Source organism: Hemitrygon akajei, chromosome 24 (genome assembly GCF_048418815.1).
Source record: "Hemitrygon akajei chromosome 24, sHemAka1.3, whole genome shotgun sequence".
Classification (NCBI taxonomy): domain Eukaryota; kingdom Metazoa; phylum Chordata; class Chondrichthyes; order Myliobatiformes; family Dasyatidae; genus Hemitrygon; species Hemitrygon akajei.
The window spans coordinates 36418187-36444822 of NC_133147.1; the positions used below are offsets into that span (position 1 = coordinate 36418187).

A 26636-nucleotide genomic window follows, 5' to 3' on the forward strand; every position below is an offset into this window, starting at 1 on the left:
ATGAGGAACGGAGAAAGTGTGACATTTTGAGCGGCGAACGGGGGGAGATGGACATTGTGTACAGGGAATGTAGGGAGATGGACATTGTGTACGGGGAACGGAGGGAGATGGACATTGTGTACGGGGAACGGAGGGAGTTGGGCATTGTGTGCGGGGAATGGAGGGAGTGTGACATTGTGTATGAGGAATGGAGGGAGATGGACATTGTGTACGGGGAACGGAGGGAGTGTGACATTGTGTGTGGGGAACGGAGGGAGTGTGACATTGTGTGCGGGGAATGGGGGGAGATGGACATTGAGCACAGGGAATGTAGGGAGATGGACATTGTGTACGGGGAACGGAGGGAGATGGACATTGTGTACACGGAACGGAGGGAGATGGACATTGTGCACGGGGAACGGAGGGAGATAGACATTGTGTACGGGGAACGGAGGGAGATGGGCATTGTGTACGGGGAACGGAGGGAGATGGGGATTGTGTACAGGGAACGGAGGGAGTTGGGCATTGTGTGCGGGGAATGGAGGGAGTGTGACATTGTGTGCGGGGAATTGGGGGAGATGGACATTGTGTATGAGGAATGGAGGGAGATGGACATTGTGTATGAGGAATGGAGGGAGATGGACATTGTGTACGGGGAACGGAGGGAGATGGACATTGTATATGCCGAACGGAGGGAGATGGACACTGAGCACAGGGAATGTAGCGAGATGGACATTGTGTATGGGGAACGGAGGGAGGTGTACATTGTGTACGGGGAACGGAGGGAGATGGACATTGTGTACAGGGAACTGAGGGAGATGGGCATTGTGTACGGGGAACGGAGAGACATGGACTTTCTGTATGGGGAACGGAGATAGATGGACATTGTGTACGGGGAACAGAGAGAGATGGACATTGTATACGGGGAACTGAGGGAGAAGGACATTGTGTACGGGGAACGGAGGGAGATGGACATTGTGTACAGGGAACGGAGGGAGTGTGACATTGTGTGCGGGGAATGGGGGGAGATGGACATTGTGTATGGGGAATGGAGGGAGTGTGACATTGTGTGCGGGGAATGGGGGGAGATGAACATTGTGTACGGGGAACGGAGGTAGATGGACATTGTGTATGGGGAACGGAGGTAGATGGACATTGTGTATGGGGAACGGAGGGAGATGGACATTGTGTACAGGGAACGGAGGGAGATGGACATTGTGTACAGGGAACGGAGGGAGATGGGCATTATGTACGGGGAACGGAGGGAGATGGGCATTGTGTACGGGGAACGGAGGGAGTGTGACATTGTGTGCGGGGATGGGGGGTGATGAACATTGTGTATGGGGAACGGAGAGAGATGGACATTGTGTTCGGGGAACGGAGGGAGATGGACATTGTGTACGGGGAACGGAGGGAGATGGACATTGTGTACAGGGAATGGAGGGAGATGGACATAGTGTACGGGGAACGGAGGGAGATGGGCATTGTGTGTGTGGAACAGAGGGAGATGGACATTGTGTACGGGGAATGTAGGGAGATGGACATTGTGTACGGGGAACAGAGGGAGATGGACATTGTGTACGTGGAACGGAGGGAGGTGGACATTGTGTACAGGGAACGGAGGGAGATGGACATTGTGTACGGGGAACGGGGGGAGATGGACATTGTGTATGGGGAACGGAAGGAGATGGACAATGTGTATGGGGAACGGAGTGTGATGGACATTGTGTACAGGGAACGGAGGGAGTGTGACATTGTGTGTGGGGAATGGGGGGAGATGGGCATTGTGTACGGGGAACGGAGAGAGATGGACTTTGTGTCTGGGGAACGGAGGGTGATGGGCATTGTCTATGGGGAACGGAGGGAGATGGGCATTGTGTACAGGGAATGGAGGGAGATGGACATTGTGTACGGGGAACGGAGGGAGATGGACATTGTGTCTGGGGAACGGAGGGTGATGGGCATTGTCTATGGGGAACGGAGGGAGATGGGCATTGTGTACAGGGAATGGAGGGAGATGGACATTGTGTACGGGGAACGGAGGGAGATGGACATTGTGTACGGGGAACGGAGGGAGATGGACATTGTGTGTGTGGAACAGAGGGATATGGACATTATGTACGGGGAATGTAGGGAGATGGACATTGTGTACGGGGAACGGAGGGAGATGGACATTGTGTACGTGGAACGGAGGGAGGTGGACATTGTGTACAGGGAACGGAGGGAGATGGACATTGTGTACGGGGAACGGGGGGAGATGGACATTGTGTATGGGGAACGGAGGGAGATGGGCATTGTCTATGGGGAACGGAGGGAGATGGACATTGTGTACGGGGAACGGAGGGAGATGGACATTGTGTACGGGGAACGGAGGGAGATGGACATTGTGTCCGGGGAACGGAGAGAGATGGGCATTGTGTACGGGGAACGGAGAGAGATGGACTTTGTGTCTGGGGAACGGAGGGTGATGGGCATTGTCTATGGGGAACGGAGGGAGATGGACATTGTGTACGGGGAACGGAGGGAGATGGACATTGTGTACGGGGAACGGAGGGAGATGGACATTGTGTACGGGGAAGGGAGTGAGATGGACATTGTGTATGGGGACCGGAGGGAGATGTACATTGTGTATGGGGAACGGAGGGTGATGGACATTGTGAACAGGGAACATAGGGAGATGGGCATTGTGTACAGGGAACGGAGGGAGATGGACATTGTGTACGGGGAACGGAGGGAGATGGACATTGTGTACGGGGAACGGAGGGAGATGGACATTGTGTACAGGGAACGGAGGGAGATGGGCATTGTGTACGGGGAACGGAGGGAGATGGACATTGTGTACGGGGAAACGAGGGAGATTGACATTATGTACGGGGAAAGGAGGGAGACGGACATTGTGTATGGGGAATGGAGGGAGATGGACATTGTGTACGGGGAATGTAGAGAGATGGGCATTGTGTACGGGGAACGGAGGGAGATGGGCATTGTGTACGGGGAACGGAGGGAGTGTGACATTGTGTGCGGGGAATGGGGGGAAATGGACATTGTGTATGAGGAACGGAGAAAGTGTGACATTTTGAGCGGCGAACGGGGGGAGATGGACATTGTGTACAGGGAATGTAGGGAGATGGACATTGTGTACGGGGAACGGAGGGAGATGGACATTGTGTACGGGGAACGGAGGGAGTTGGGCATTGTGTGCGGGGAATGGAGGGAGTGTGACATTGTGTATGAGGAATGGAGGGAGATGGACATTGTGTACGGGGAACGGAGGGAGTGTGACATTGTGTGTGGGGAACGGAGGGAGTGTGACATTGTGTGCGGGGAATGGGGGGAGATGGACATTGAGCACAGGGAATGTAGGGAGATGGACATTGTGTACGGGGAACGGAGGGAGATGGACATTGTGTACACGGAACGGAGGGAGATGGACATTGTGCACGGGGAACGGAGGGAGATAGACATTGTGTACGGGGAACGGAGGGAGATGGGCATTGTGTACGGGGAACGGAGGGAGATGGGGATTGTGTACAGGGAACGGAGGGAGTTGGGCATTGTGTGCGGGGAATGGAGGGAGTGTGACATTGTGTGCGGGGAATTGGGGGAGATGGACATTGTGTATGAGGAATGGAGGGAGATGGACATTGTGTATGAGGAATGGAGGGAGATGGACATTGTGTACGGGGAACGGAGGGAGATGGACATTGTATATGCCGAACGGAGGGAGATGGACACTGAGCACAGGGAATGTAGCGAGATGGACATTGTGTATGGGGAACGGAGGGAGGTGTACATTGTGTACGGGGAACGGAGGGAGATGGACATTGTGTACAGGGAACTGAGGGAGATGGGCATTGTGTACGGGGAACGGAGAGACATGGACTTTCTGTATGGGGAACGGAGATAGATGGACATTGTGTACGGGGAACAGAGAGAGATGGACATTGTATACGGGGAACTGAGGGAGAAGGACATTGTGTACGGGGAACGGAGGGAGATGGACATTGTGTACAGGGAACGGAGGGAGTGTGACATTGTGTGCGGGGAATGGGGGGAGATGGACATTGTGTATGGGGAATGGAGGGAGTGTGACATTGTGTGCGGGGAATGGGGGGAGATGAACATTGTGTACGGGGAACGGAGGTAGATGGACATTGTGTATGGGGAACGGAGGTAGATGGACATTGTGTATGGGGAACGGAGGGAGATGGACATTGTGTACAGGGAACGGAGGGAGATGGACATTGTGTACAGGGAACGGAGGGAGATGGGCATTATGTACGGGGAACGGAGGGAGATGGGCATTGTGTACGGGGAACGGAGGGAGTGTGACATTGTGTGCGGGGATGGGGGGTGATGAACATTGTGTATGGGGAACGGAGAGAGATGGACATTGTGTTCGGGGAACGGAGGGAGATGGACATTGTGTACGGGGAACGGAGGGAGATGGACATTGTGTACAGGGAATGGAGGGAGATGGACATAGTGTACGGGGAACGGAGGGAGATGGGCATTGTGTGTGTGGAACAGAGGGAGATGGACATTGTGTACGGGGAATGTAGGGAGATGGACATTGTGTACGGGGAACGGAGGGAGATGGACATTGTGTACGTGGAACGGAGGGAGGTGGACATTGTGTACAGGGAACGGAGGGAGATGGACATTGTGTACGGGGAACGGGGGGAGATGGACATTGTGTATGGGGAACGGAAGGAGATGGACAATGTGTATGGGGAACGGAGTGTGATGGACATTGTGTACAGGGAACGGAGGGAGTGTGACATTGTGTGTGGGGAATGGGGGGAGATGGGCATTGTGTACGGGGAACGGAGAGAGATGGACTTTGTGTCTGGGGAACGGAGGGTGATGGGCATTGTCTATGGGGAACGGAGGGAGATGGGCATTGTGTACAGGGAATGGAGGGAGATGGACATTGTGTACGGGGAACTGAGGGAGATGGACATTGTGTCTGGGGAACGGAGGGTGATGGGCATTGTCTATGGGGAACGGAGGGAGATGGGCATTGTGTACAGGGAATGGAGGGAGATGGACATTGTGTACGGGGAACGGAGGGAGATGGACATTGTGTACGGGGAACGGAGGGAGATGGACATTGTGTGTGTGGAACAGAGGGATATGGACATTATGTACGGGGAATGTAGGGAGATGGACATTGTGTACGGGGAACGGAGGGAGATGGACATTGTGTACGTGGAACGGAGGGAGGTGGACATTGTGTACAGGGAACGGAGGGAGATGGACATTGTGTACGGGGAACGGGGGGAGATGGACATTGTGTATGGGGAACGGAAGGAGATGGACACTGTGTATGGGGAACGGAGTGTGATGGACATTGTGTACAGGGAACGGAGGGAGTGTGACATTGTGTGTGGGGAATGGGGGGAGATGGACATTGTGTATGAGGAATGGAGGGAGATGGACATTGTGTATGGGGAATGGAGGGAGATGGACATTGTGTACGGGGAACGGAGGGAGATGAGCATTGTGTACAGGGAACGGAGGGAGATGGACATTGTGTACGGGGAACGGAGGGAGATGTACATTGAGTACAGGGAATGCAGGGAGATGGACATTGTGTATGAGGAAAGGAGGGAGATGAACATTGTGTATGGGGAACAGAGAGAGATGGACATTGTGTACGGGGAACGGAGGGAGATGGACATTGTGTACGGGGAACGGAGGGAGATGGACATTGTGTACGGGGAACGGAGGGAGATGGACAATGTGTCCGGGGAACGGAGAGAGATGGGCATTGTGTACGGGGAACGGAGAGAGATGGACTTTGTGTCTGGGGAACGGAGGGTGATGGGCATTGTCTATGGGGAACGGTGGGAGATGGACATTGTGTACGGGGAACGGAGGGAGATGGACATTGTGTACGGGGAACGGAGGGAGATGGACATTGTGTACGGGGAAGGGAGTGAGATGGACATTGTGTATGGGGACCGGAGGGAGATGTACATTGTGTATGGGGAACGGAGGGTGATGGACATTGTGTACAGGGAACATAGGGAGATGGGCATTGTGTACAGGGAACGGAGGGAGATGGACATTGTGTACGGGGAACGGAGGGAGATGGACATTGTGTACGGGGAACGGAGGGAGATGGAGATTGTGTACGTGGAACGGAGGGAGGTGGACATTGTGTACAGGGAACGGAGGGAGATGGACATTGTGTACGGGGAACGGGGGGAGATGGACATTGTGTATGGGGAACGGAAGGAGATGGACACTGTGTATGGGGAACGGAGGGAGATGGGCATTGTGTACGGGGAACAGACAGAGATGGACTTTGTGTATGGGGAACGGAGGGAGATGGGCATTGTCTATGGGGAACGGAGGGAGATGGACATTGTGTACGGGGAACGGAGGGAGATGGACATTGTGTCCGGGGAACGGAGAGAGATGGACATTGTGTCCGGGGAACGGAGAGAGATGGGCATTGTGTACGGGGAATGTAGGGAGGTGGACATTGTGTACAGGGAACGGAGGGAGATGGACATTGTGTACGGGGAACGGAGGGAGATGGACATTGTGTATGGGGAACGGAAGGAGATGGACACTGTGTATGGGGAACGGAGGGTGATGGACATTGTGTACGGGGAACGGAGGGAGTGTGACATTGTGTGTGGGGAATGGGGGGAGATGGACATTGTGTATGAGGAATGGAGGGAGATGGACATTGTGTACGGGGAATGGAAGGAGATGGACATTGTGTATGTGGAACGGAGGGAGATGGACACTGAGCACAGGGAACGGAGGGAGATGGACATTGTGTACAGGGAACGGAGTGAGATGGGCATTGTGTACGGGGAACGAAGGGAGTGTGACATTGTGTGCGCGGAATGGGGGGAGATGGACATTGTGTACAGGGAACAGAGGGAGATGGACATTGTGTACGGGGAACAGAGGGAGATGGACATTGTGTACGGGGAACGGAGGGAGATGGACATTGTGTACGGGGAACGGAGGGAGATGGACTTTGTGTATGGGGAACGGAGGGAGATGGACACTGTGTACGGGGAACGGAGGGAGATGGACATTGTGTATGCGGAACGGAGGGAGATGGACACTGAGCACAGGGAATGTAGGGAGATGGACATTGTGTATGGGGAACGGAGGGAGGTGTACATTGTGTACGGGGAACGGAGGGAGATCGACATTGTGTACAGGGAACTGAGGGAGATGGGCATTGTGTACGGGGAACAGAGAGAGATGGGCATTGTGTACGGGGAACGGAGAGAGATGGACTTTCTGTATGGGGAACGGAGATAGATGGACATTGTGTACGGGGAACGGAGAGAGATGGACATTGTGTACGGGGAACAGAGAGAGATGGACATTGTATACGGGGAACTGAGGGAGAAGGACATTGTGTACGGGGAACGGAGGGAGATGGACATTGTGTACAGGGAACGGAGGGAGATGGACATTGTGTGCGGGCAATGGGGGGAGATGGACATTGTGTACGGGGAATGAAGGGAGTGTGACATTGTGTGCGGGGAATGGGGGGAGATGAACATTGTGTACGGGGAACGGAGGTAGATGGACATTGTGTATGGGGAACGGAGGGAGATGGACATTGTGTACGGGGAACGGAGGGAGATGGGCATTGTGTATGGGGAACGGAGGGAGATGGGCATTGTGTACAGGGAATGGAGGGAGATGGACATTGTGTACGGGGAACGGAGGGAGTGTGACATTCTGTGCGGGGATGGGGGGAGATGGACACTGTGTACAGGGAACAGAGGGAGATGGACATTGTGTACGGGGAACGGAGGGAGATGTACATTGAGTACAGGGAATGTAGGGAGATGGACATTGTGTATGAGGAATGGAGGGAGATGAACATTGTGTATGGGGAACGGAGAGAGATGGACATTGTGTATGGGGAATGGAGGGAGATCGACATTGTGTACGGGGAACGGAGGGAGATGGACATTGAGCACAGGGAATGTAGGGAGATGGACATTGTGTAAGGGGAACGGAGGGAGATGGACATTGTGTACGGGGAACTGAGGGAGATGGACATTGTGTAAGGGGAACGGAGAGAGATGGACATTGTGTATGGGGAACGGAGGGAGATGGACATTGTGTAAGGGGAATGGAGGAAGATGGACATTGAGCACAGGGAATGTAGGGAGATGGACATTGTGTATGGGGAATGTAGGGAGATGGACATTGTGTACGAGGAATGGAGGGAGATGGACATTGTGTACGGGGAATTGAGGGAGATGGACATTGTGTACAGGGAATGGAGGGAGATGGACATAGTGTACGGGGAACGGAGGGAGATGGGCATTGTGTACGGGGAACGGACAGAGATGGACTTTGTGTATGGGGAACGGAGGGAGATGGGCATTGTCTATGGGGAACGGAGGGAGATGGACATTGTGTACGGGGAACGGAGGGAGATGGACATTGTGTACGGGGAACGGAGGGAGATGGACATTGTGTCCGGGGAACGGAGAGAGATGGGCATTGTGTACGGGGAACGGAGAGAGATGGACTTTGTGTCTGGGGAACGGAGGGTGATGGGCATTGTCTATGGGGAACGGAGGGAGATGGACATTGTGTACGGGGAACGGAGGGAGATGGACATTGTGTACGGGGAACGGAGGGAGATGGACATTGTGTACGGGGAAGGGAGTGAGATGGACATTGTGTATGGGGACCGGAGGGAGATGTACATTGTGTATGGGGAACGGAGGGTGATGGACATTGTGAACAGGGAACATAGGGAGATGGGCATTGTGTACAGGGAACGGAGGGAGATGGACATTGTGTACGGGGAACGGAGGGAGATGGACATTGTGTACGGGGAACGGAGGGAGATGGACATTGTGTACAGGGAACGGAGGGAGATGGGCATTGTGTACGGGGAACGGAGGGAGATGGACATTGTGTACGGGGAAACGAGGGAGATTGACATTATGTACGGGGAAAGGAGGGAGACGGACATTGTGTATGGGGAATGGAGGGAGATGGACATTGTGTACGGGGAATGTAGAGAGATGGGCATTGTGTACGGGGAACGGAGGGAGATGGGCATTGTGTACGGGGAACGGAGGGAGTGTGACATTGTGTGCGGGGAATGGGGGGAAATGGACATTGTGTATGAGGAACGGAGAAAGTGTGACATTTTGAGCGGCGAACGGGGGGAGATGGACATTGTGTACAGGGAATGTAGGGAGATGGACATTGTGTACGGGGAACGGAGGGAGATGGACATTGTGTACGGGGAACGGAGGGAGTTGGGCATTGTGTGCGGGGAATGGAGGGAGTGTGACATTGTGTATGAGGAATGGAGGGAGATGGACATTGTGTACGGGGAACGGAGGGAGTGTGACATTGTGTGTGGGGAACGGAGGGAGTGTGACATTGTTTGCGGGGAATGGGGGGAGATGGACATTGAGCACAGGGAATGTAGGGAGATGGACATTGTGTACGGGGAACGGAGGGAGATGGACATTGTGTACACGGAACGGAGGGAGATGGACATTGTGCACGGGGAACGGAGGGAGATAGACATTGTGTACGGGGAACGGAGGGAGATGGGCATTGTGTACGGGGAACGGAGGGAGATGGGGATTGTGTACAGGGAACGGAGGGAGTTGGGCATTGTGTGCGGGGAATGGAGGGAGTGTGACATTGTGTGCGGGGAATTGGGGGAGATGGACATTGTGTATGAGGAATGGAGGGAGATGGACATTGTGTATGAGGAATGGAGGGAGATGGACATTGTGTACGGGGAACGGAGGGAGATGGACATTGTATATGCCGAACGGAGGGAGATGGACACTGAGCACAGGGAATGTAGAGAGATGGACATTGTGTATGGGGAACGGAGGGAGGTGTACATTGTGTACGGGGAACGGAGGGAGATGGACATTGTGTACAGGGAACTGAGGGAGATGGGCATTGTGTACGGGGAACGGAGAGACATGGACTTTCTGTATGGGGAACGGAGATAGATGGACATTGTGTACGGGGAACAGAGAGAGATGGACATTGTATACGGGGAACTGAGGGAGAAGGACATTGTGTACGGGGAACGGAGGGAGATGGACATTGTGTACAGGGAACGGAGGGAGTGTGACATTGTGTGCGGGGAATGGGGGGAGATGGACATTGTGTACGGGGAATGGAGGGAGTGTGACATTGTGTGCGGGGAATGGGGGGAGATGAACATTGTGTACGGGGAACGGAGGTAGATGGACATTGTGTATGGGGAACGGAGGTAGATGGACATTGTGTATGGGGAACGGAGGGAGATGGACATTGTGTACAGGGAACGGAGGGAGATGGACATTGTGTACAGGGAACGGAGGGAGATGGGCATTATGTACGGGGAACGGAGGGAGATGGGCATTGTGTACGGGGAACGGAGGGAGTGTGACATTGTGTGCGGGGATGGGGGGAGATGAACATTGTGTATGGGGAACGGAGAGAGATGGACATTGTGTTCGGGGAACGGAGGGAGATGGACATTGTGTACGGGGAACGGAGGGAGATGGACATTGTGTACAGGGAATGGAGGGAGATGGACATAGTGTACGGGGAACGGAGGGAGATGGGCATTGTGTACGGGGAACGGACAGAGATGGACTTTGTGTATGGGGAACGGAGGGAGATGGGCATTGTCTATGGGGAACGGAGGGAGATGGACATTGTGTACGGGTAACGGAGGGAGATGGACATTGTGTACGGGGAACGGAGGGAGATGGACTTTGTGTACGGGGAACGGAGGGAGATGGACATTGTGTACGGGGAACGGAGAGAGATGGGCATTGTGTACAGGGAACGGAGAGAGATGGACTTTGTGTCTGGGGAACGGAGGGTGATGGGCATTGTGTACGGGGAATGGAGAGAGATGGACATTGTATACGGGGAACGGAGGGAGATGGGCATTGTGTACGGGGAACGAAGGGAGTGTGACATTGCGTACAGGGAACGGAGGGAGATGGACATTGTGTACGGGGAACGGAGGGAGATGGGCATTGTGTACGGGGAACGGAGGGAGATGGACATTGTGTACGGGGAAACGAGGGAGATGGGCATTGTGTACGGGGAACGGAGGGAGTGTGACATTGTGTGCGGGGAATGGGGGGAAATGGACATTGTGTATGAGGAACGGAGAAAGTGTGACATTTTGAGCGGCGAACGGGGGGAGATGGGCATTGTGTACGGGGAACGGAGGGAGATGGACATTGTGTACGGGGAAACGAGGGAGATGGACATTATGTACGGGGAAAGGAGGGAGACGGACATTGTGTATGGGGAATGGAGGGAGATGGACATTGTGTACGGGGAACGGAGAGAGATGGGCATTGTGTACGGGGAACGTAGGGAGATGGGCATTGTGTACGGGGAACGGAGGGAGATGGACATTGTGTACGGGGAAACGAGGGAGATGGACATTATGTACGGGGAAAGGAGGGAGACGGACATTGTGTATGGGGAATGGAGGGAGATGGACATTGTGTACGGGGAACGGAGAGAGATGGGCATTGTGTACGGGGAACGTAGGGAGATGGGCATTGTGTACGGGGAACGGAGGGAGTGTGACATTGTGTGCGGGGAATGGGGGGAAATGGACATTGTGTATGAGGAACGGAGAAAAAGTGACATTGTGAGCGGCGAATGGGGGGAGATGGACATTGTGTACAGGGAACAGAGGGAGATGGACATTGTGTACGGGGAACGGAGGGAGATGGACATTGTGTACGGGGAACGGAGGGAGTTGGGCATTGTGTGCGGGGAATGGAGGGAGTGTGACATTGTGTATGAGGAATGGAGGGAGATGGACATTGTGTACGGGGAACGGAGGGAGATGGACATTGTGTATGGGGAATGGAGGGAGATGGACATTGTGTACGGGGAACGCAGGGAGATGGACATTGTGTACGGGGAACGGAGGGAGTTGGGCATTGTGTGCGGGGAATGGAGGGAGTGTGACATTGTGTATGAGGAATGGAGGGAGATGGACATTGTGTACGGGGAACGGAGGGAGATGGACATTGTGTATGGGGAACGGAGGGAGATGGACACTGAGCACAGGGAATGTAGGGAGATGGACATTGTGTATGGGGAACGGAGGGAGGTGGACATTGTGTACGGGGAACGGAGGGAGATGGACATTGTGTACAGGGAACTGAGGGAGATGGGCATTGTGTACGGGGAACGGAGGGAGATGGACATTGTTTATGAGGAATGGAGGGAGATGGACATTGTGTACGGGGAACGGAGGGAGATGGACATTGTGTACAGGGAACTGAGGGAGATGGGCATTGTGTACGGGGAACGGAGAGAGATGGGCATTGTGTACGGGGAACGGAGAGACATGGACTTTGTGTATGGGGAACGGAGGGAGATGGACATTGTGTACGGGGAACAGAGAGAGATGGACATTGTATACGGGGAACGGAGGGAGAAGGACATTGTGTACCGACTTAAGAACTTTTTAAAAGCTATTAATGCTTTTTGAGACGGTGATTTAGATGCATATCATATTTTTTTTTACTGAGTTAAGTATTGTATGTAATTAGTTTTGCTACAGCAAGTGTATGGGACATTGGAAAAAAGTTGAATTTCCCCATGGGGATGAATAAAGTATCTATCTATCGATCTATCTATCTTGTGTATGGGGAATGGAGGGAGATGGACATTGTGTACGGGGAACAGAGGGAGATGGACATTGTGTATGGGGAATGGAGGGAGATGGACATTGTGTACGGGTGGACATTGTGTACGGGGAACGGAGGGAGATGGACATTGTGTACAGGGAACGGAGGGAGATGGGCATTGTGTACAGGGAACGGAGGGAGATGGGCATTGTGTACGGTGAACGGAGGGAGTGTCACATTGTGTGCGGGGAATGGGGGGAGATGGACACTGTTTACAGGGAACAGAGGGAGATGGACATTGTGTACGGGGATCGGAGGGAGATGGACATTGTGTATGGGGAACGGAGGGAGATGGACATTAAGCACGGGGAATGTAGGGAGATGGACATTGTGTATGGGGAATGGAGGGAGATGGACATAGTGTACGGGGAACGGAGGGAGATGGACATTGTGTACGGGGAACGGAGGGAGATGGACATTGTGTATGGGGAATGGAGGGAGATGGACATTGTGTACAGGTGGACATTGTGTACGGGGAACGGAGGGAGATGGGCATTGCGTACAGGGAACGGATGGAGATGGACATTGTGTACGGGGAACGGAGGGAGATGGACATTGTGTACGGGGAACGGAGGCAGATGGACATTGTGTACGGGGAACGGAGGGAGATGGACATTGTGTACGGGGTACGGAGGGAGATGGGCATTGTGTACGGGGAACGGAGGGAGATGGGCATTATGTACGGGGAACGGAGGGAGATGGACATTGTGTACGGGGAACGGAGGGAGATGGACATTGTGTACGGGGAAAAGAGGGAGATGGACATTGTGTATGGGGAACGGAGGGAGATGGACATTCAGCACAGGGAATGTAGGGAGATGGACACTGTGTATGGGGAACGGAGGAAGATGGACATTGTGTACGGGGAACGGAGGGAGATGGGCATTGTGTACAGGGAACGGAGGGAGATGGACATTGTGTATGGGGAACGGGGGGAGATGGACATTGTGTATGGGGAACGGGGGGAGATGGACATTGTTTACGGGGAACGGAGGGAGATGGACATTGTGTACGGGGAACGGAGGCAGATGGACATTGTGTATGGGGAACGGAGGGAGATGGACATTGTGTACGGGGAACGGAGGGAGATGGACATTGTGTATCGGGAACGGAGGGAGATGGACATTGTGTACAGGGAACGGAGGGAGATGGGCATTGTGTACGGGGAATGGAGGGAGATGGACATTGTGTACGGGGAACGGAAACGGAGGGAGATGGACATTGTGTACGGGGAACGGAGGGAGATGGACATTGTGTACGGGGAACGGAGGGAGATGGACATTGTGTACGGGGAACGGAGGGAGATGGACATTGTGTACAGGGAACGGAGGGAGATGGGCATTGTGTACAGGGAACGGAGGGAGATGGGCATTGTGTACGGAGAACGGAGGGAGATGGACATTGTGTATGGGGAACGGAGGGAGATGGACATTGTGTATGGGGAATAGAGGGAGATGGACATTGTGTACGGGGAACGGAGGGAGATGGACATTGTGTACGGGGAACGGAGGGAGTGTGACGCCTAACCCAAACGGAGCGCAACACTCTTGCGCAACGGAATGCAAATCACGACCCCCAACACAGCGTAAATTCCAAACCCAACGGGGCTAGAATCATGCTCTCAATGAAGCAAGACGCCAGACCCCAACGGGTGTGATGCTCTATTCCAACAGTGTGCGACACAAATGGGGTGAGACCACTAACTCCTGACCCTGAGAGCACATCCTGACCTGTCAGTGTAGCTGGGATCGGTGGGACCGTTCCCCGGACGGGAGCGGGCAGACACCGGGTACGCCCCAAGTCCAGAGGCAATACACGCTCCCTCAGCGAAGGTCCAGGCCACATAGAAGCGTAGACGGAACGTCAGGAAGAGGGCGGCCGTGTAGAGCAGCGTGTAGGCGAAGCCGTGGCGAGCAAAATCGGCCGTGCGTACGAAGTCCAATGGGAAAAGGTGTGAGAAAAGCAGGAATGCCAGCCCATAGAGTGGTGCCAGTGACAGGTGACGGAGCAGAGGATCCCAGCTCGGCACTCGGGGCAGGCGGGAATTCTGCACCCAGTCGCGGTATGTCCGATAGCGGTAGAACGGCCCTGTGGGGGGGGGAGGAAGACCGTTAGTGGGGGGAGAGAATGAGAAAGGGGAGGAGACAGAAAGGAGGGGGAGCGCAGAGAAGGGGGAAAGAGAAAGGGGAGAGGGAAAAGGAGGGGGTGAAAGGAGGCAAGGTGAGAATTCGGGGGCAAAAGTTTAAGGGTAACACTAGGGGGAATTTCTTTACTCAGAGAGTGGTAGCTGTGTGGAATGAGCTTCCAGTAGAAGTGGTAGAGGTAGGTCCGGTATTGTCATTTAAAGTAAAATTGGATACGTATATGGACAGGAAAGGAAAGGAATGTGCTGAGTGTGGGCCAGTGGGACTAGGTGAGTGTAAGCGTTGGCATGGACTAGAAGGGCTGAGATGGCCTGTTTCCGTGCTGTAATTGTTATACGGTTATAAGGGGACTGAGGGGAGACAGAGGGGAGGATACAGGGTGAGGGGTGATGTAGGAGGGTGGTTTGGATGGGCGTGTAGAGGGCTGATGGAGGTGAAGGAGCGAAGGGTGTGAGGGGAATGAGAGGGTGGGTGGGGGTGGAGAGGGTGCACGAGGGTGGATGTGGGGGATGAGAGAGTGTGTGGGGTTGTTGGGGGGTGCATGGGGGTGGGTCGGGTGGGTGGGTGTGGAGAATGGGTGAGGTGGTGTGAAAAGGGTTGTGATAGGGGGATGAGACGGTGGGTAGGGGTGGTGAGGGGTGAGATGGGGATGAGGATGTGCGTGATGGTGGAGAAGGGGGTTTGATGGGTGATGAGAGGGTGGGTGGGGGTGGAGAGCAGGTGAGGGGGTGTGATGGGATGAGAGGGTGGTTTTGGGTGGAGGGGAGTTGAGGGGGGATGAGAGAGTGGATGGGGGTGAGGGGATGTGATGGGGAAGATGAGAGGATGGGTGGGGGTGAGGGGGGATGAGCGGGTGGGTGGCAGTGGAGAAAGAAGATGGCGTTGAGTTAGGGAGTAGGTGCCAGGGTTTGGACGAAGGGATCTCTCACCGGTCATAATGCCCAGGTAACAGTAGCTGTAACACAGAACCTCCCGTAGTCCAGGCATCACCCCGTCCAGCGGATGACGACCAGGGACAGTCCGTCCCCGGCTCAACGCCTCCAGGTACACCGGGTTCAACTCTGCCGCCAGGCTCACCATCTGGTGAGTGAGAGAGACAGAGAACGAGAGACTGTGAGGGTGATAGAAGAGGAGACGGGGAGAGGAGAGAGGGGGACAGAAAGGAAGAGAATGAGGGGGAAGAGAGGGGGTAAGAGAGGAAGGAGGGGGTAAGAGGAAGGAGAGGGGGTAAGAGGAAGGAGAGGAGTAAGAGGAAGGAGAGGGGAAGAGAGGAAGGAGAGGGGAAGAGAGGAAGGAGAGGGGAAGAGAGGAAGGAGAGGGGAAGAGAGGAAGGAGGGGAAGAGAGGAAGGAGGGGGAAGAGGGGAAGGAGGGGGAAGAGGGGAAGGAGGGGGAAGAGGGGAAGAGGGGAAGGGGGAAGAGGGGAAGAGAGGAAGGAGAGGGGAAGAGAGGAAGGAGAGGGGGAAGAGAGGAAGGAGAGGGGGAAGAGAGGAAGGAGAGGGGAAGAGAGGAAGGAGAGGGGAAGAGAGGAAGGAGGGGGAAGAGGGGAAGGAGGGGGAGGAGGGAGGAAGGAGGGGGAAGGGGGAGAGAGGAGGGAAGGGAGGGAAGAGAGGGAGAGAGAGAAGAGAGGGAGAGAGAGAAGGGAAGAGAGGGAGAGAGAAGGGAAGAGAGGGAGAGAGAAGGGAAGAGAGGGAGAGAGAAGGGAAGAGAGCGGGAGAGGGTGCAGAAGAGTGGGAGAAAGGGAGAGAGAGGGGTTGAGAGGTAGGGGAGCAGGGAGACGGTGTAGGGGGGAGTAGAGTGGGGAGGGGTGAGTGTAGAGATGGGGAAGAGGTGGGAGGGTGTGGGAGGAGGAGATGAGAGGGTATAAGAGGGGGTATAAGGAATGAGAGGGGAAAGGGAAGAGGGTAGAGAGCAGGGGGTGAGAGTGGGAGTGGAGAGAGGGTGAGGGGCAGGGACAGTGGGTAGGGGAAGAGTGGAAAGAGAGGGAGGGGGTGGGGAAAGAGGGGGAGGGGTGGGGAAAGAGTGGGTGGGGTGGGGAAAGAGGGGGAGGGGTGGGGAAAGAGGGGGAGGGGTGGGGAAAGAGGGGGAGGGGTGGGGAAAGAGTGGGTGGGGTGGGGAAAGAGTGGGTGGGGTGGGGAAAGAGTGGGTGGGGTGGGGAAAGGGGGAGGGGTGGGGAAAAGGGCTGAGGAGGGATGGGGAAAGGGGCTAGGGAGGGGGAGAGTGGAGGGTAATGAGGGGCAGAGTGGGGAGAACAGGTGGGGGATAGAGGGTGTGTGTTAGAGGGAGAGTGCGTGGTCAGCAACTGGCCCTCCCGCCCCTGGTCAACCCCCACCACCTGGTTTGCACTCACCTTGAGCGTCAGCAGGAGCTGGACGGCATTGGCGAAGGGATTGGGAGCTGGCAGCCTCAGGTAGCCTAGCATGCGGAAGAGGAGAAGATACGAGAACATCCAAGCCATTGTCAGCTGGTAGCAGTATCTGCGGGAGAGAGTGAAAGCTCTTGGCTTGTCCAATTGCCCCACAACGATTGCAGACGAGTGGCTCTCCCACTGTGACTGGCTCGGGAAGGTCACCAGTATCTCGAACAATGCACGCAAAAAGCTGGAGTGACTACTGTGTGCGGCAGGGTACAGCGCCAGCATTCCGGGTTCAATACCCACTGCTGCCTGTAGGGCATTTGTAGGTCCTCCCGGTGACTGCGTGGGTTTCCTCTGGGTGTTCCAGTTTCCTCCCACAGTCCAAAGCCGTACCGGTTGGTAGGTGAATTGGGTGGCATAGAGGCATCGGCCTGTTATGGTGCCGTTTCTCCAAATAAACAACTAGTTATTGACTGAAGGGATAGAAATATGTCCTTCGGCGCAAATGGTCCATGCTGATATACTCTCTTCTACCTGTGTTCGGATCTCATCCATGTAAACCACAGGTACCGAACTTTTTTCATGTCATTAACTGAGGGGTCTGTGGACCCCAGGCTGGGAACCCCTACTCTCAACCTTTCCAATCAATGTAGTTGTCCCAATACCTTTGACACGTTGATGACATTAACTCCCTCCCTCCCCCAAGCAGCTCCTGCTGACCAAACTCCATCTGCCTGCCTTTCACCGTAACCGTTCCTATCCATGTACCTGTCCAAATCTCTTTTTAACGTTGTCAAAGTTCCAGCCTCAACCACTTCCTCTGGCAGCTCGTTCCATAGACAGACCACCCTCTGGGTGAAAAAGTTGCCCCTCAGGTCCCTATGAAATCTCCCTCCCCCTCACCTTAAACCTGTGCCCTCTGGTTCTTGATCACCCAGCCCTGCGGAGATGGATTGCCCAAACCTGTGCCCTTCGATCTCTGACACACCTCCCAACCTGACTGACCTCTCAATATAACTCAGTTGCTCGAGTCCTGGCAACATCCTCAGAAATCTCCTCTGCACTCTTTCCATCTTTCCAGAACTCAACACAATACTCCAAATTCCACACTGGAGTAAGATTGGACATCTTGGTGAGTGGAGCCCGAACAACAACCTTTCACTCAACGTCAGTAAAAAAATAAAGAGCTAGGGTCATTTAATCATAGTCTTTAAAAAATACAGCCCAGGTTTTGTATCCCTCTATCAAGTTTCCTACATGCAAAGAAATATAGTCCTAACCTATTCAATCTTTCTTTATAACTCAGGCCCTCTGTACTCTTTCTAACTATTTACATCTTTCCTGTAGTTAGGTAACCAAAACTGCATGCAACACTCCAAATTAGGCCTCACCAACATCTTATACAACCGGAAACATAACAACCCACTTCCTGTACTCAATGCATTGAATGACGGAAATCAATGTGCCAAAACCTTTCTTTATAACCTTATCTACCTGTGACGCCACTTTCAATGAGTGATGGTTCTGTATTGCCACAACCTCGATCCAAGTGTTGTATTGCACTCAATGAGTGATGGGCCTGTATTGCCAGACCCCTATCCCCCTGTTGTACCGCACTCAATGAGTGATGGACATGTATTGCCAGACCCCTATCCCCGTGTTGTACCGCACTCAATGAGTGAAGGACCTGTATTGCCAGACCCCTATCCCCGTGTTGTACCGCACTCAATGAGTGATGGACCTGTATTGCCAGACCCCTATCCCCGTGTTGTACCGCACTCAATGAGTGATGGACCTGTATTGCCAGACCCCTATCCCTGTGTTGTACCGCACTCAATGAGTGATGGACCTGTATTGCCAGACCCCTATCCCCGTGTTGTACCACACTCAATGAGTGATGGACCTGTATTGCCAGACCCCTATCCCCCTGTTGTACCGCACTCAATGAGTGATGGACCTGTATTGCCAGACCCCTATCCCTGTGTTGTACCGCACTCAATGAGTGATGGACCTGTATTGCCAGACCCCTATCCCCGTGTTGTACCACACTCAATGAGTGATGGACCTGTATTGCCAGACCCCTATCCCCCTGTTGTACCACACTCAATGAGTGATGGACCTGTATTGCCAGACCCCTATCCCCCTGTTGTACCGCACTCAATGAGTGATGGACCTGTATTGCCAGACCCCTATCCCCCTGTTGTACCGCACTCAATGAGTGATGGACCTGTATTGCCAGACCCCTATCCCTGTGTTGTACCGCACTCAATGAGTGATGGACCTGTATTGCCAGACCCCTATCCCCCTGTTGTACCACACTCAATGAGTGATGGACCTGTATTGCCAGACCCCTATCCCCCGTGTTGTACTGCACTCAATGAGTGATGGACCTGTATTGCCAGACCCCTATCCCTGTGTTGTACCGCACTCAATGAGTGATGGACCTGTATTGCCAGACCCCTATCCCCCGTGTTGTACTGCACTCAATGAGTGAAGGACCTGTATTGCCAGACCCCTATCCCTGTGTTGTACCGCACTCAATGAGTGACGGACCTGTATTGCCAGACCCCTATCCCCCGTGTTGTACTGCACTCAATGAGTGACGGACCTGTATTGCCAGACCCCTATCCCTGTGTTGTACCGCACTCAATGAGTGATGGACCTGTATTGCCAGACCCCTATACCTGTGTTGTACCGCACTCAATGAGTGACGGACCTGTATTGCCAGACCCCTATCCCCCTGTTGTATCGCACTCAATGAGTGATGGACCTGTATTGCCAGACCCCTATCCCCGTGTTGTACCACACTCAATGAGTGAAGGACCTGTATTGCCAGACCCCTATCCCCCTGTTGTACCGCACTCAATGAGTGATGGACCTGTATTGCCAGACCCCTATCCCCCTGTTGTACCGCACTCAATGAGTGATGGACCTGTATTGCCAGACCCCTATCCCCCTGTTGTACCGCACTCAATGAGTGATGGACCTGTATTGCCAGACCCCTATCCCCGTGTTGTACCGCACTCAATGAGTGACGGACCTGTATTGCCAGACCCCTATCCCCGTGTTGTACCGCACTCAATGAGTGATGGACCTGTACTGCCAGACCCCTATCCCCACATTGTACCGCACTCAATGAGTGATGGACCTGTATTGCCAGACCCCTATCCCCGTGTTGTACCGCACTCAATGCCCTACCGTTCACTGTCAGACCTACCACACTAAAATGCAACGTCTTGCACTTGTCTGCATTAAATTCCATTTTCCAGCTGGTCCAGATCCCTCTGCAAGCCATGATAGCCTTCCTCACTGACAACTGCACCCCTAATCTTCTTGTCATTTGCTGATCCGGTTAACCACATTATCATCCAGACTGTTGATATCGATGACAAACAGCAACGGACCGTGCAGCTGCTAGTCACAGGCCTTCAGTCAAAGAGGCAACCATCTACTACAACTCTCTGGCTTTTTCCACAAAGCCAATGTTTAATTCAATTTACTCGCTCATCCTAAATGCCAAGTGACTGAACCTTCTTGACCAGCTTCCCATGTGGAACTTAGTCAAATGCCTTACTGAAAGTCCATGCCTTACTGAAAGATGCTCTGCCTTGCCTTCATCAACTTTACTGGAAACTTCCTTGAAAAACTGTAAGATTGGTTAGGCATGACCTACCACACAGGAAGCCATGCCGACTATCCTTAATCAATCCACGTCTAACCAAAAACTTGTATATTCAGACCCTTAGAATCCCTTCTAATAACTTTCCCACAACTGGTGACACACTCACTGGCCTATAATCTCCTGGTTTATTTTACCTTTTATTCTGACAGGCACATACCAGCTTTGCACTCTCAAAATCTCACATTTGAGGCCTTCCACTTATCAAGTACACCTCTGTCAGAAAACAGCCTGTCCCAATCCACACTTGCCAAATCCTTTTTGATACCAAAATCGGCCTTTCTTCAATTTAGAATCTGTCCGCAGACCAGACCTCCCTTTTTCCATATTTACTTTGAAACAAATGACATTGTGATCACGAGATGCAAAATGTTTCCTACACAAACTTCTGTCACCTGCCCTGTCTCATTCCCTAATAGTAGATAAAGTTTCACACTCTCTCTCGTCGGGACTTCTACATACTGATCAAGAAAATGTTCCTGAACACAATTGACAAATACTACTGAGTCCTTTTACAGTATGGAGTCCCAGTCAATATGTGGAAAGTTAAAACCACCTGCTATACCAACCTAATGTTTCTTGTAACATTCTGTAATCTCTCTACAAACGTCTTCCCTTAATTTGGGTGGGTGGTCTGTAATACAGACCTATCAACAAGGTCACACATTTCTTATTTATCAGTTCCACCCAAAAATGCCTCACTAGACAAGTTCTCCAATCTGTCCTGACTGAGCACTGCCGTGACATTTTCCTTGACTAGTAAAGCCACCCCTTCTCCTTTAATCTCTCCCACGCTGTCGTGTCTAACACAACGTAACCCTGGATTACTGAGCTGCCAGTCCTGCCCCTCCTGCAAACAAGTTTCACCACAGCTCAACTCTTCTCCCCCCACTTCCCTTCTGAGTCACAGAGCCAGAAACCGCTGTGACTTTCCTCTGCTGGATCATTTCCCACATAGCAGTATTGAATGTTTTATACCTGTTGTTGAGGGGGATGGCCACTGGGGTACTCTACACTGTATAACCCCTTTCTCACTTCTGACTGTCACCAGGTTTCCTGAGTCCTGCACTATCATCCCCTCAGCCTCCCAAATGATCCAGATTTCATCCAGTTCTTTAATGCAGAGTGTTAGAAGCTGCAAATTTTTGCACTTCTAGCAGGTGTAGTGGACACTGGAGGTCTGCCTGCCTCCCCACATCCTACAAGAGGAGCATTCCACTATCCTGCCTGGCATCCCTACTGTTTTAACTGAGCTGATATAAAGGAGGAAAAACAATAAATTGTGGGAGAGAACAAAAACTCTACCCCCAGTTCATTTGCCTACAGCTAAGTTTGTCTACACTTCCCACTGCCTCGGTAAAGCAACTAATTGACTTTGTGAGGGGGTAGACATGCACTGGTCCACAACAGGAGATCTTGGCGCTTACACAGGTCAGACATAGACAACGGGCTGCCCACACCCCCACCAGCTCCTTTTGGTTTGTGTCATTTGCCCTTCTCCAATTAAACGATTGAAGATGGGAAAATGCTGACTAATTACATCACGGTCTGGTACAGCAATTCGTATGCTCAGGAAGGTAAGAAGCTGCAGAGTGCATTGCACTCAGCCCAGTACATCACGGGTACATCCCTCCCCACCGTCAGGAGTAGCTACACAAGGTGCTGCCTCAAGAAGGCAAGGTCACCATCAAAGATCGCCACCATCCGGGCCGTGTCTCCCATCGGGCAGGAGGTACAGAAGCCTGAAGCCCCACTTTACCAGGTTTAGGGTCGGCTACCTCCCTTCAACCAATTAGCACTACCCTAATCACAGAAACACCATGACCACTTAGTTTAATCGTGTTCCTTCTGTGGAAAATTGCGTCTGATTTATCTTTAATTTCTGTGTTTCTTTGTGAGTGATGCTGTGTGCCTTTGATGTCGCTGCAAGAAAGTTTTTCATTGCACCCGTGTTCACACGGGCTCGTGCTTCTTGATTCATCACCAGCAATGATGAGATGGCCTTTAGAGAGGAGGTGGAAGAGTCAGGGCCTGGTCCAGACAAGTAACCTCTTCCTCAATGCCAACAGGACAAAGAGTTGGAATCAAAACTCTGGGGTATATACAATCTTGTCCAGGTGACTTATCTACCTTCAGACTTTTCAGCTTCCCAAGAACCTTCTATCTAGTTCTGGTAGCTTCATACGCTTCATGCCCCTGACACCTGGAACTGCTAGTGCCTTCCACAGTGAAATGTCTAATACCAGAGGACACGCATTGAAGGTGAGGGGGGATGTGAGGGTTAAGTTTTTTTTACTCAGAGGTGGATGCCTGGAATGTTCTGCCTGATATGGTAGTACAGGCAAATACATTTGAGGCTTTTAAAAGACGTTTGGATAGGCACATGGATGTGAGGAAGATGGAGGGATGTGGACATTGTAGAGGTAGGAGAGATTAGTTTGAGGGTTTTTTGATTCACTTTTTGTCACAGGTCTGTTCCTGTTCTGTTCTATGTTCTATTAATCACCCTTTCCACTGCTGATGAGGACTGGTGTGTGTTCCCTTGGCTTCCCCTCCCTGAATCCACAATCAATTCCTTTGTTTTAATGATGTTCAGTGCAAGTCAAGCAGCCGATCTATCTTGCTCCTGTGCTCCTCCTTGTCACCACTTGAAACTCTGCCAACGGTTGTGTTGCTGGCAAATTTATTAATAGCATTTATGCTGTGCCTAGCCACACAGCTGTGGGTGTAGAGAATAAAGCAGTAGGTCTCAGTGAGGGGTGAGGGGTCAAGGGACATAATGGACACGTACCTGGTGCAGAACCTGATGATTGCCCAGGTGATGAAGATACACAAGAACGAATGGAAGGTGTGAACGCCACAGGTTGCCGCGACAATAGTGAACCCAATCAGTGTGGCGCCGTACTGTCTCCCCAGCTTCCCTGTGGGGTGGCGAGAGAGAGAGAGAGAGGGTCACTGGCAGGATCCCCACCACGTCCAGCATGGAGACAGACCATTCATCAATGCCAACCCAGATTCTCATCTAAGCCAGGTCCAGTTGTCCTTCTATACCTTTCCTATCCATGCACCTGCCTTTTTAAATGTTGTTAAAGTTCCTGCCTCAATTACTTCTTCTGGAAGTTTGTTCCATAGACAGACCACCCTCTGGGTGGAAAAAGCTGCCCCTCAGGTCCCTATTAAATCTCTTTCCCCTCTCACCTTGAACCTGTGCCCTCTGGTACTTGATTGCCCAACCCTGGGAAAAAGACAGTGCTCATTCACCCTACCTGTACACCTTGTGGTTTTATACACCTCTCAGTCTCCTACACTCCATGGGCCATTTTTGAAGTGCCCATCGTTGGAGAAAATTAGAGTGAAGATTTCGAGCCTTCAGCTCTTCAAGGCTTAAGTAAGAGAAAGCAAAAGAAAAAGATGAAGGTTGACTATTCTTTCTCCCCTACAGTTCCTCGTTTTTCCTTCTTTCTATCTGCTCAGTTAGGATAGTAGAGATACCAGGCAGGGTAGTGGCGTGTTTCTCTTGCAGGATGCGGAAAGGAAGGGAGACCCCCGTCTCCTTGACAACTACATTTGTGAGAAGTGTATCCTGCTGCAGCTTCTAGCGCTCTGCATTAAGGAGTTGGATCTGGAACTGGATGAAATCTGGACCAACTGGGAGGCTGAGGGGTAGATAGGACATAAAGAAAGATAGTTACACCTAAGGTGCAGGACACGGGATGACAGTCAGGAAGGGGCAAGGGGAAAGGGATTAAACAGTCAGTACAAAGTACCCCTGTGGCCATCACCCTCAACAATAGGTATACTAATTTGGATTCTTGTGGGGGGATGACCTAGCAGAGGAAAGTCACAGAGGTCAGATCTCTGGAACTGACTCAAAAGGGAAGGGGAGGAGGAGAAAAGGCAAACTGTGGTGACAGGGTTAGGGGAACTGAAAGGTGGTTCTGTGGATGAGAATGGTTTGATGATGATACTTTATTGATCCCAATGCAAAACATAGTGTCATGGTAGTATCCCAAGTGCACAAATATAAACGCAAACACGAGGAAATCTGCAGATGCTGGAAATTCAAGCAACACACACAAAATGCTGGTGGAAGCACATTGGGCCGAGACCCTTCGTCAGGACAAACTGAAAGAAAAGATAGTAAGAGATTTGAAAGTGGGAGGGATAGGAGGGGGAGGGATAAAGCTAAGAGCTGGAAAGGTGATTGGCAAAAGGCAAAAAGAGCTGGAGAAGGGAAAGGATCATGGGACAGGAGGCCTAGGGAGAAAGAAAGGGGGAGGGGAGCACCAGAGGGAGATGGAGAACAGGCAAGGAGTGATGGGCGAAGAGAGAAAAAAAGGGTGTGTGTGTGTGTGTGTGTGTGTGTGTGTGTGAGAGAGAGAGAGAGAGAGAGAGAGAGAGAATAATAAATAAATAAATAAGGGATGGGGTTAGAAGGGGAGGAGGAGCTTTAACGGAAGTTAGAGAAATCAATGTTCATGCCATCAGGTTGGAGGCTACTCAGACAGTATATAAGGTGTTGTTCCTCCAACATGAGTGTGGCTTCATCTTGACAGTAGAGGAGGCCATGGATAGGCATATCAGAATGGGAATGGGATGCAGAATTAAAATGTGTGGCCACTGTGAGATCCTGCTTTCTCTGGCGGACAGAGCATACGTGTTCAGTGAAATGGTCTCCCAGTCTGCGTCAGGTCTCACCAATATATAAAAGACCACACCGGGAGCACCGGACGCAGTATACCACACCGGCCAATTCACAGGTGAGGTGTCGCCTCACCTGGAAGGACTGTCTGGGGCCCTGAATGAGGGAGGAAGTGTAAGGGCAGGTGTAGCACTTGTTCCACTTACAAGGATAAGTGCCAAGAGGGAGATCGGAGGGAAGGGACGGGGAGGATGAATGGACAAGGGAGTCGCTTAGGGAGCGATCCCTGTGGAAAGCAGAAAGGGGGGGGGGGGGGGGGAGAGTGGGAAACGTGCTTGGTAGTGGGATCCCGCTGGAGGTGGCGGAAGTTACAGACCCAAATTATATGTTGGACCCAGAGGTTGGTGGGGTGGTAGATGAGGACAAGGGGAACCCTAACCCGAGTGGGGTGGCGGGTGGATGGGGTGAGGGCAGATGTGTGGGAAATGGGAGAGATCCGTTTGAGAGCAGAGTTGATGGTGGAAGAAGGGAAGCCGCTTTCTTTAAAAAAGGAAGACATCTCCTTCATCCTGGAATGAAAAGCCGCATCCTGAGAGCAGATGCAGTGGAGATGGAGGAATTGTGAGAAGGGGATGGCATTTTTGCAAGAGACAGGGTAGGAAGAGGAATAGTCCAGGTAGCTGTGAGAGTCCGTAGGCTTATAGTAGATATCAGTAGATAAGTTGTCTCCAGAGATGGAGACGGAAAGATCAAGGAAGGGGAGGGAAGTGTCGTTAATGGACCAGGTCAATTTGAGGGCAGGGTGAAAGTTGAAAGCAAAGTTAATGAAGTCGACAAGCTCAGCATGCGTGCAGGAGGCAGCGCTAATGCAGTTATCGATGTAGCGAAGGAAAAGTGGGGGACGGATACCTGTATAGGCTTGGAACATGGACTGTTACACAAAGCCAACAAAAAGGCAGGCATAGCTGGGACCTATATGGGTCCCCATGGCTACACCTTTGGTTTCTCTAACTTCCATTAATGCCCCTCCTCCCCTTCTTACCCCATCCTTATTTATTTATTATTCCCCCTTTTTTCTCTTTTTCTGTCCCTCTCACAATCACTCCTTGCCCGCTATAGGTTGACTCATTA

The 26636-nt window shown here is 52.5% G+C and overlaps 1 protein-coding gene across 1 annotated transcript in view; it reads right to left on the reverse strand.

Moving 5' to 3' along the window:
- LOC140716010 (lysophospholipid acyltransferase 7-like) overlaps positions 1-26636 on the reverse strand; it is a 185925-nt gene that overhangs the window by 125530 nt on the left and 33759 nt on the right. Inside the window, exons 3-6 of the mRNA XM_073028648.1 lie at positions 23655-23784; positions 17179-17305; positions 15760-15910; positions 14417-14774 (exon numbers count right to left, since the gene is read on the reverse strand). Coding sequence (XP_072884749.1) covers positions 14417-14774; positions 15760-15910; positions 17179-17305; positions 23655-23784 — 766 coding nt within the window. The remainder of the gene's footprint in view (positions 1-14416; positions 14775-15759; positions 15911-17178; positions 17306-23654; positions 23785-26636) is intronic.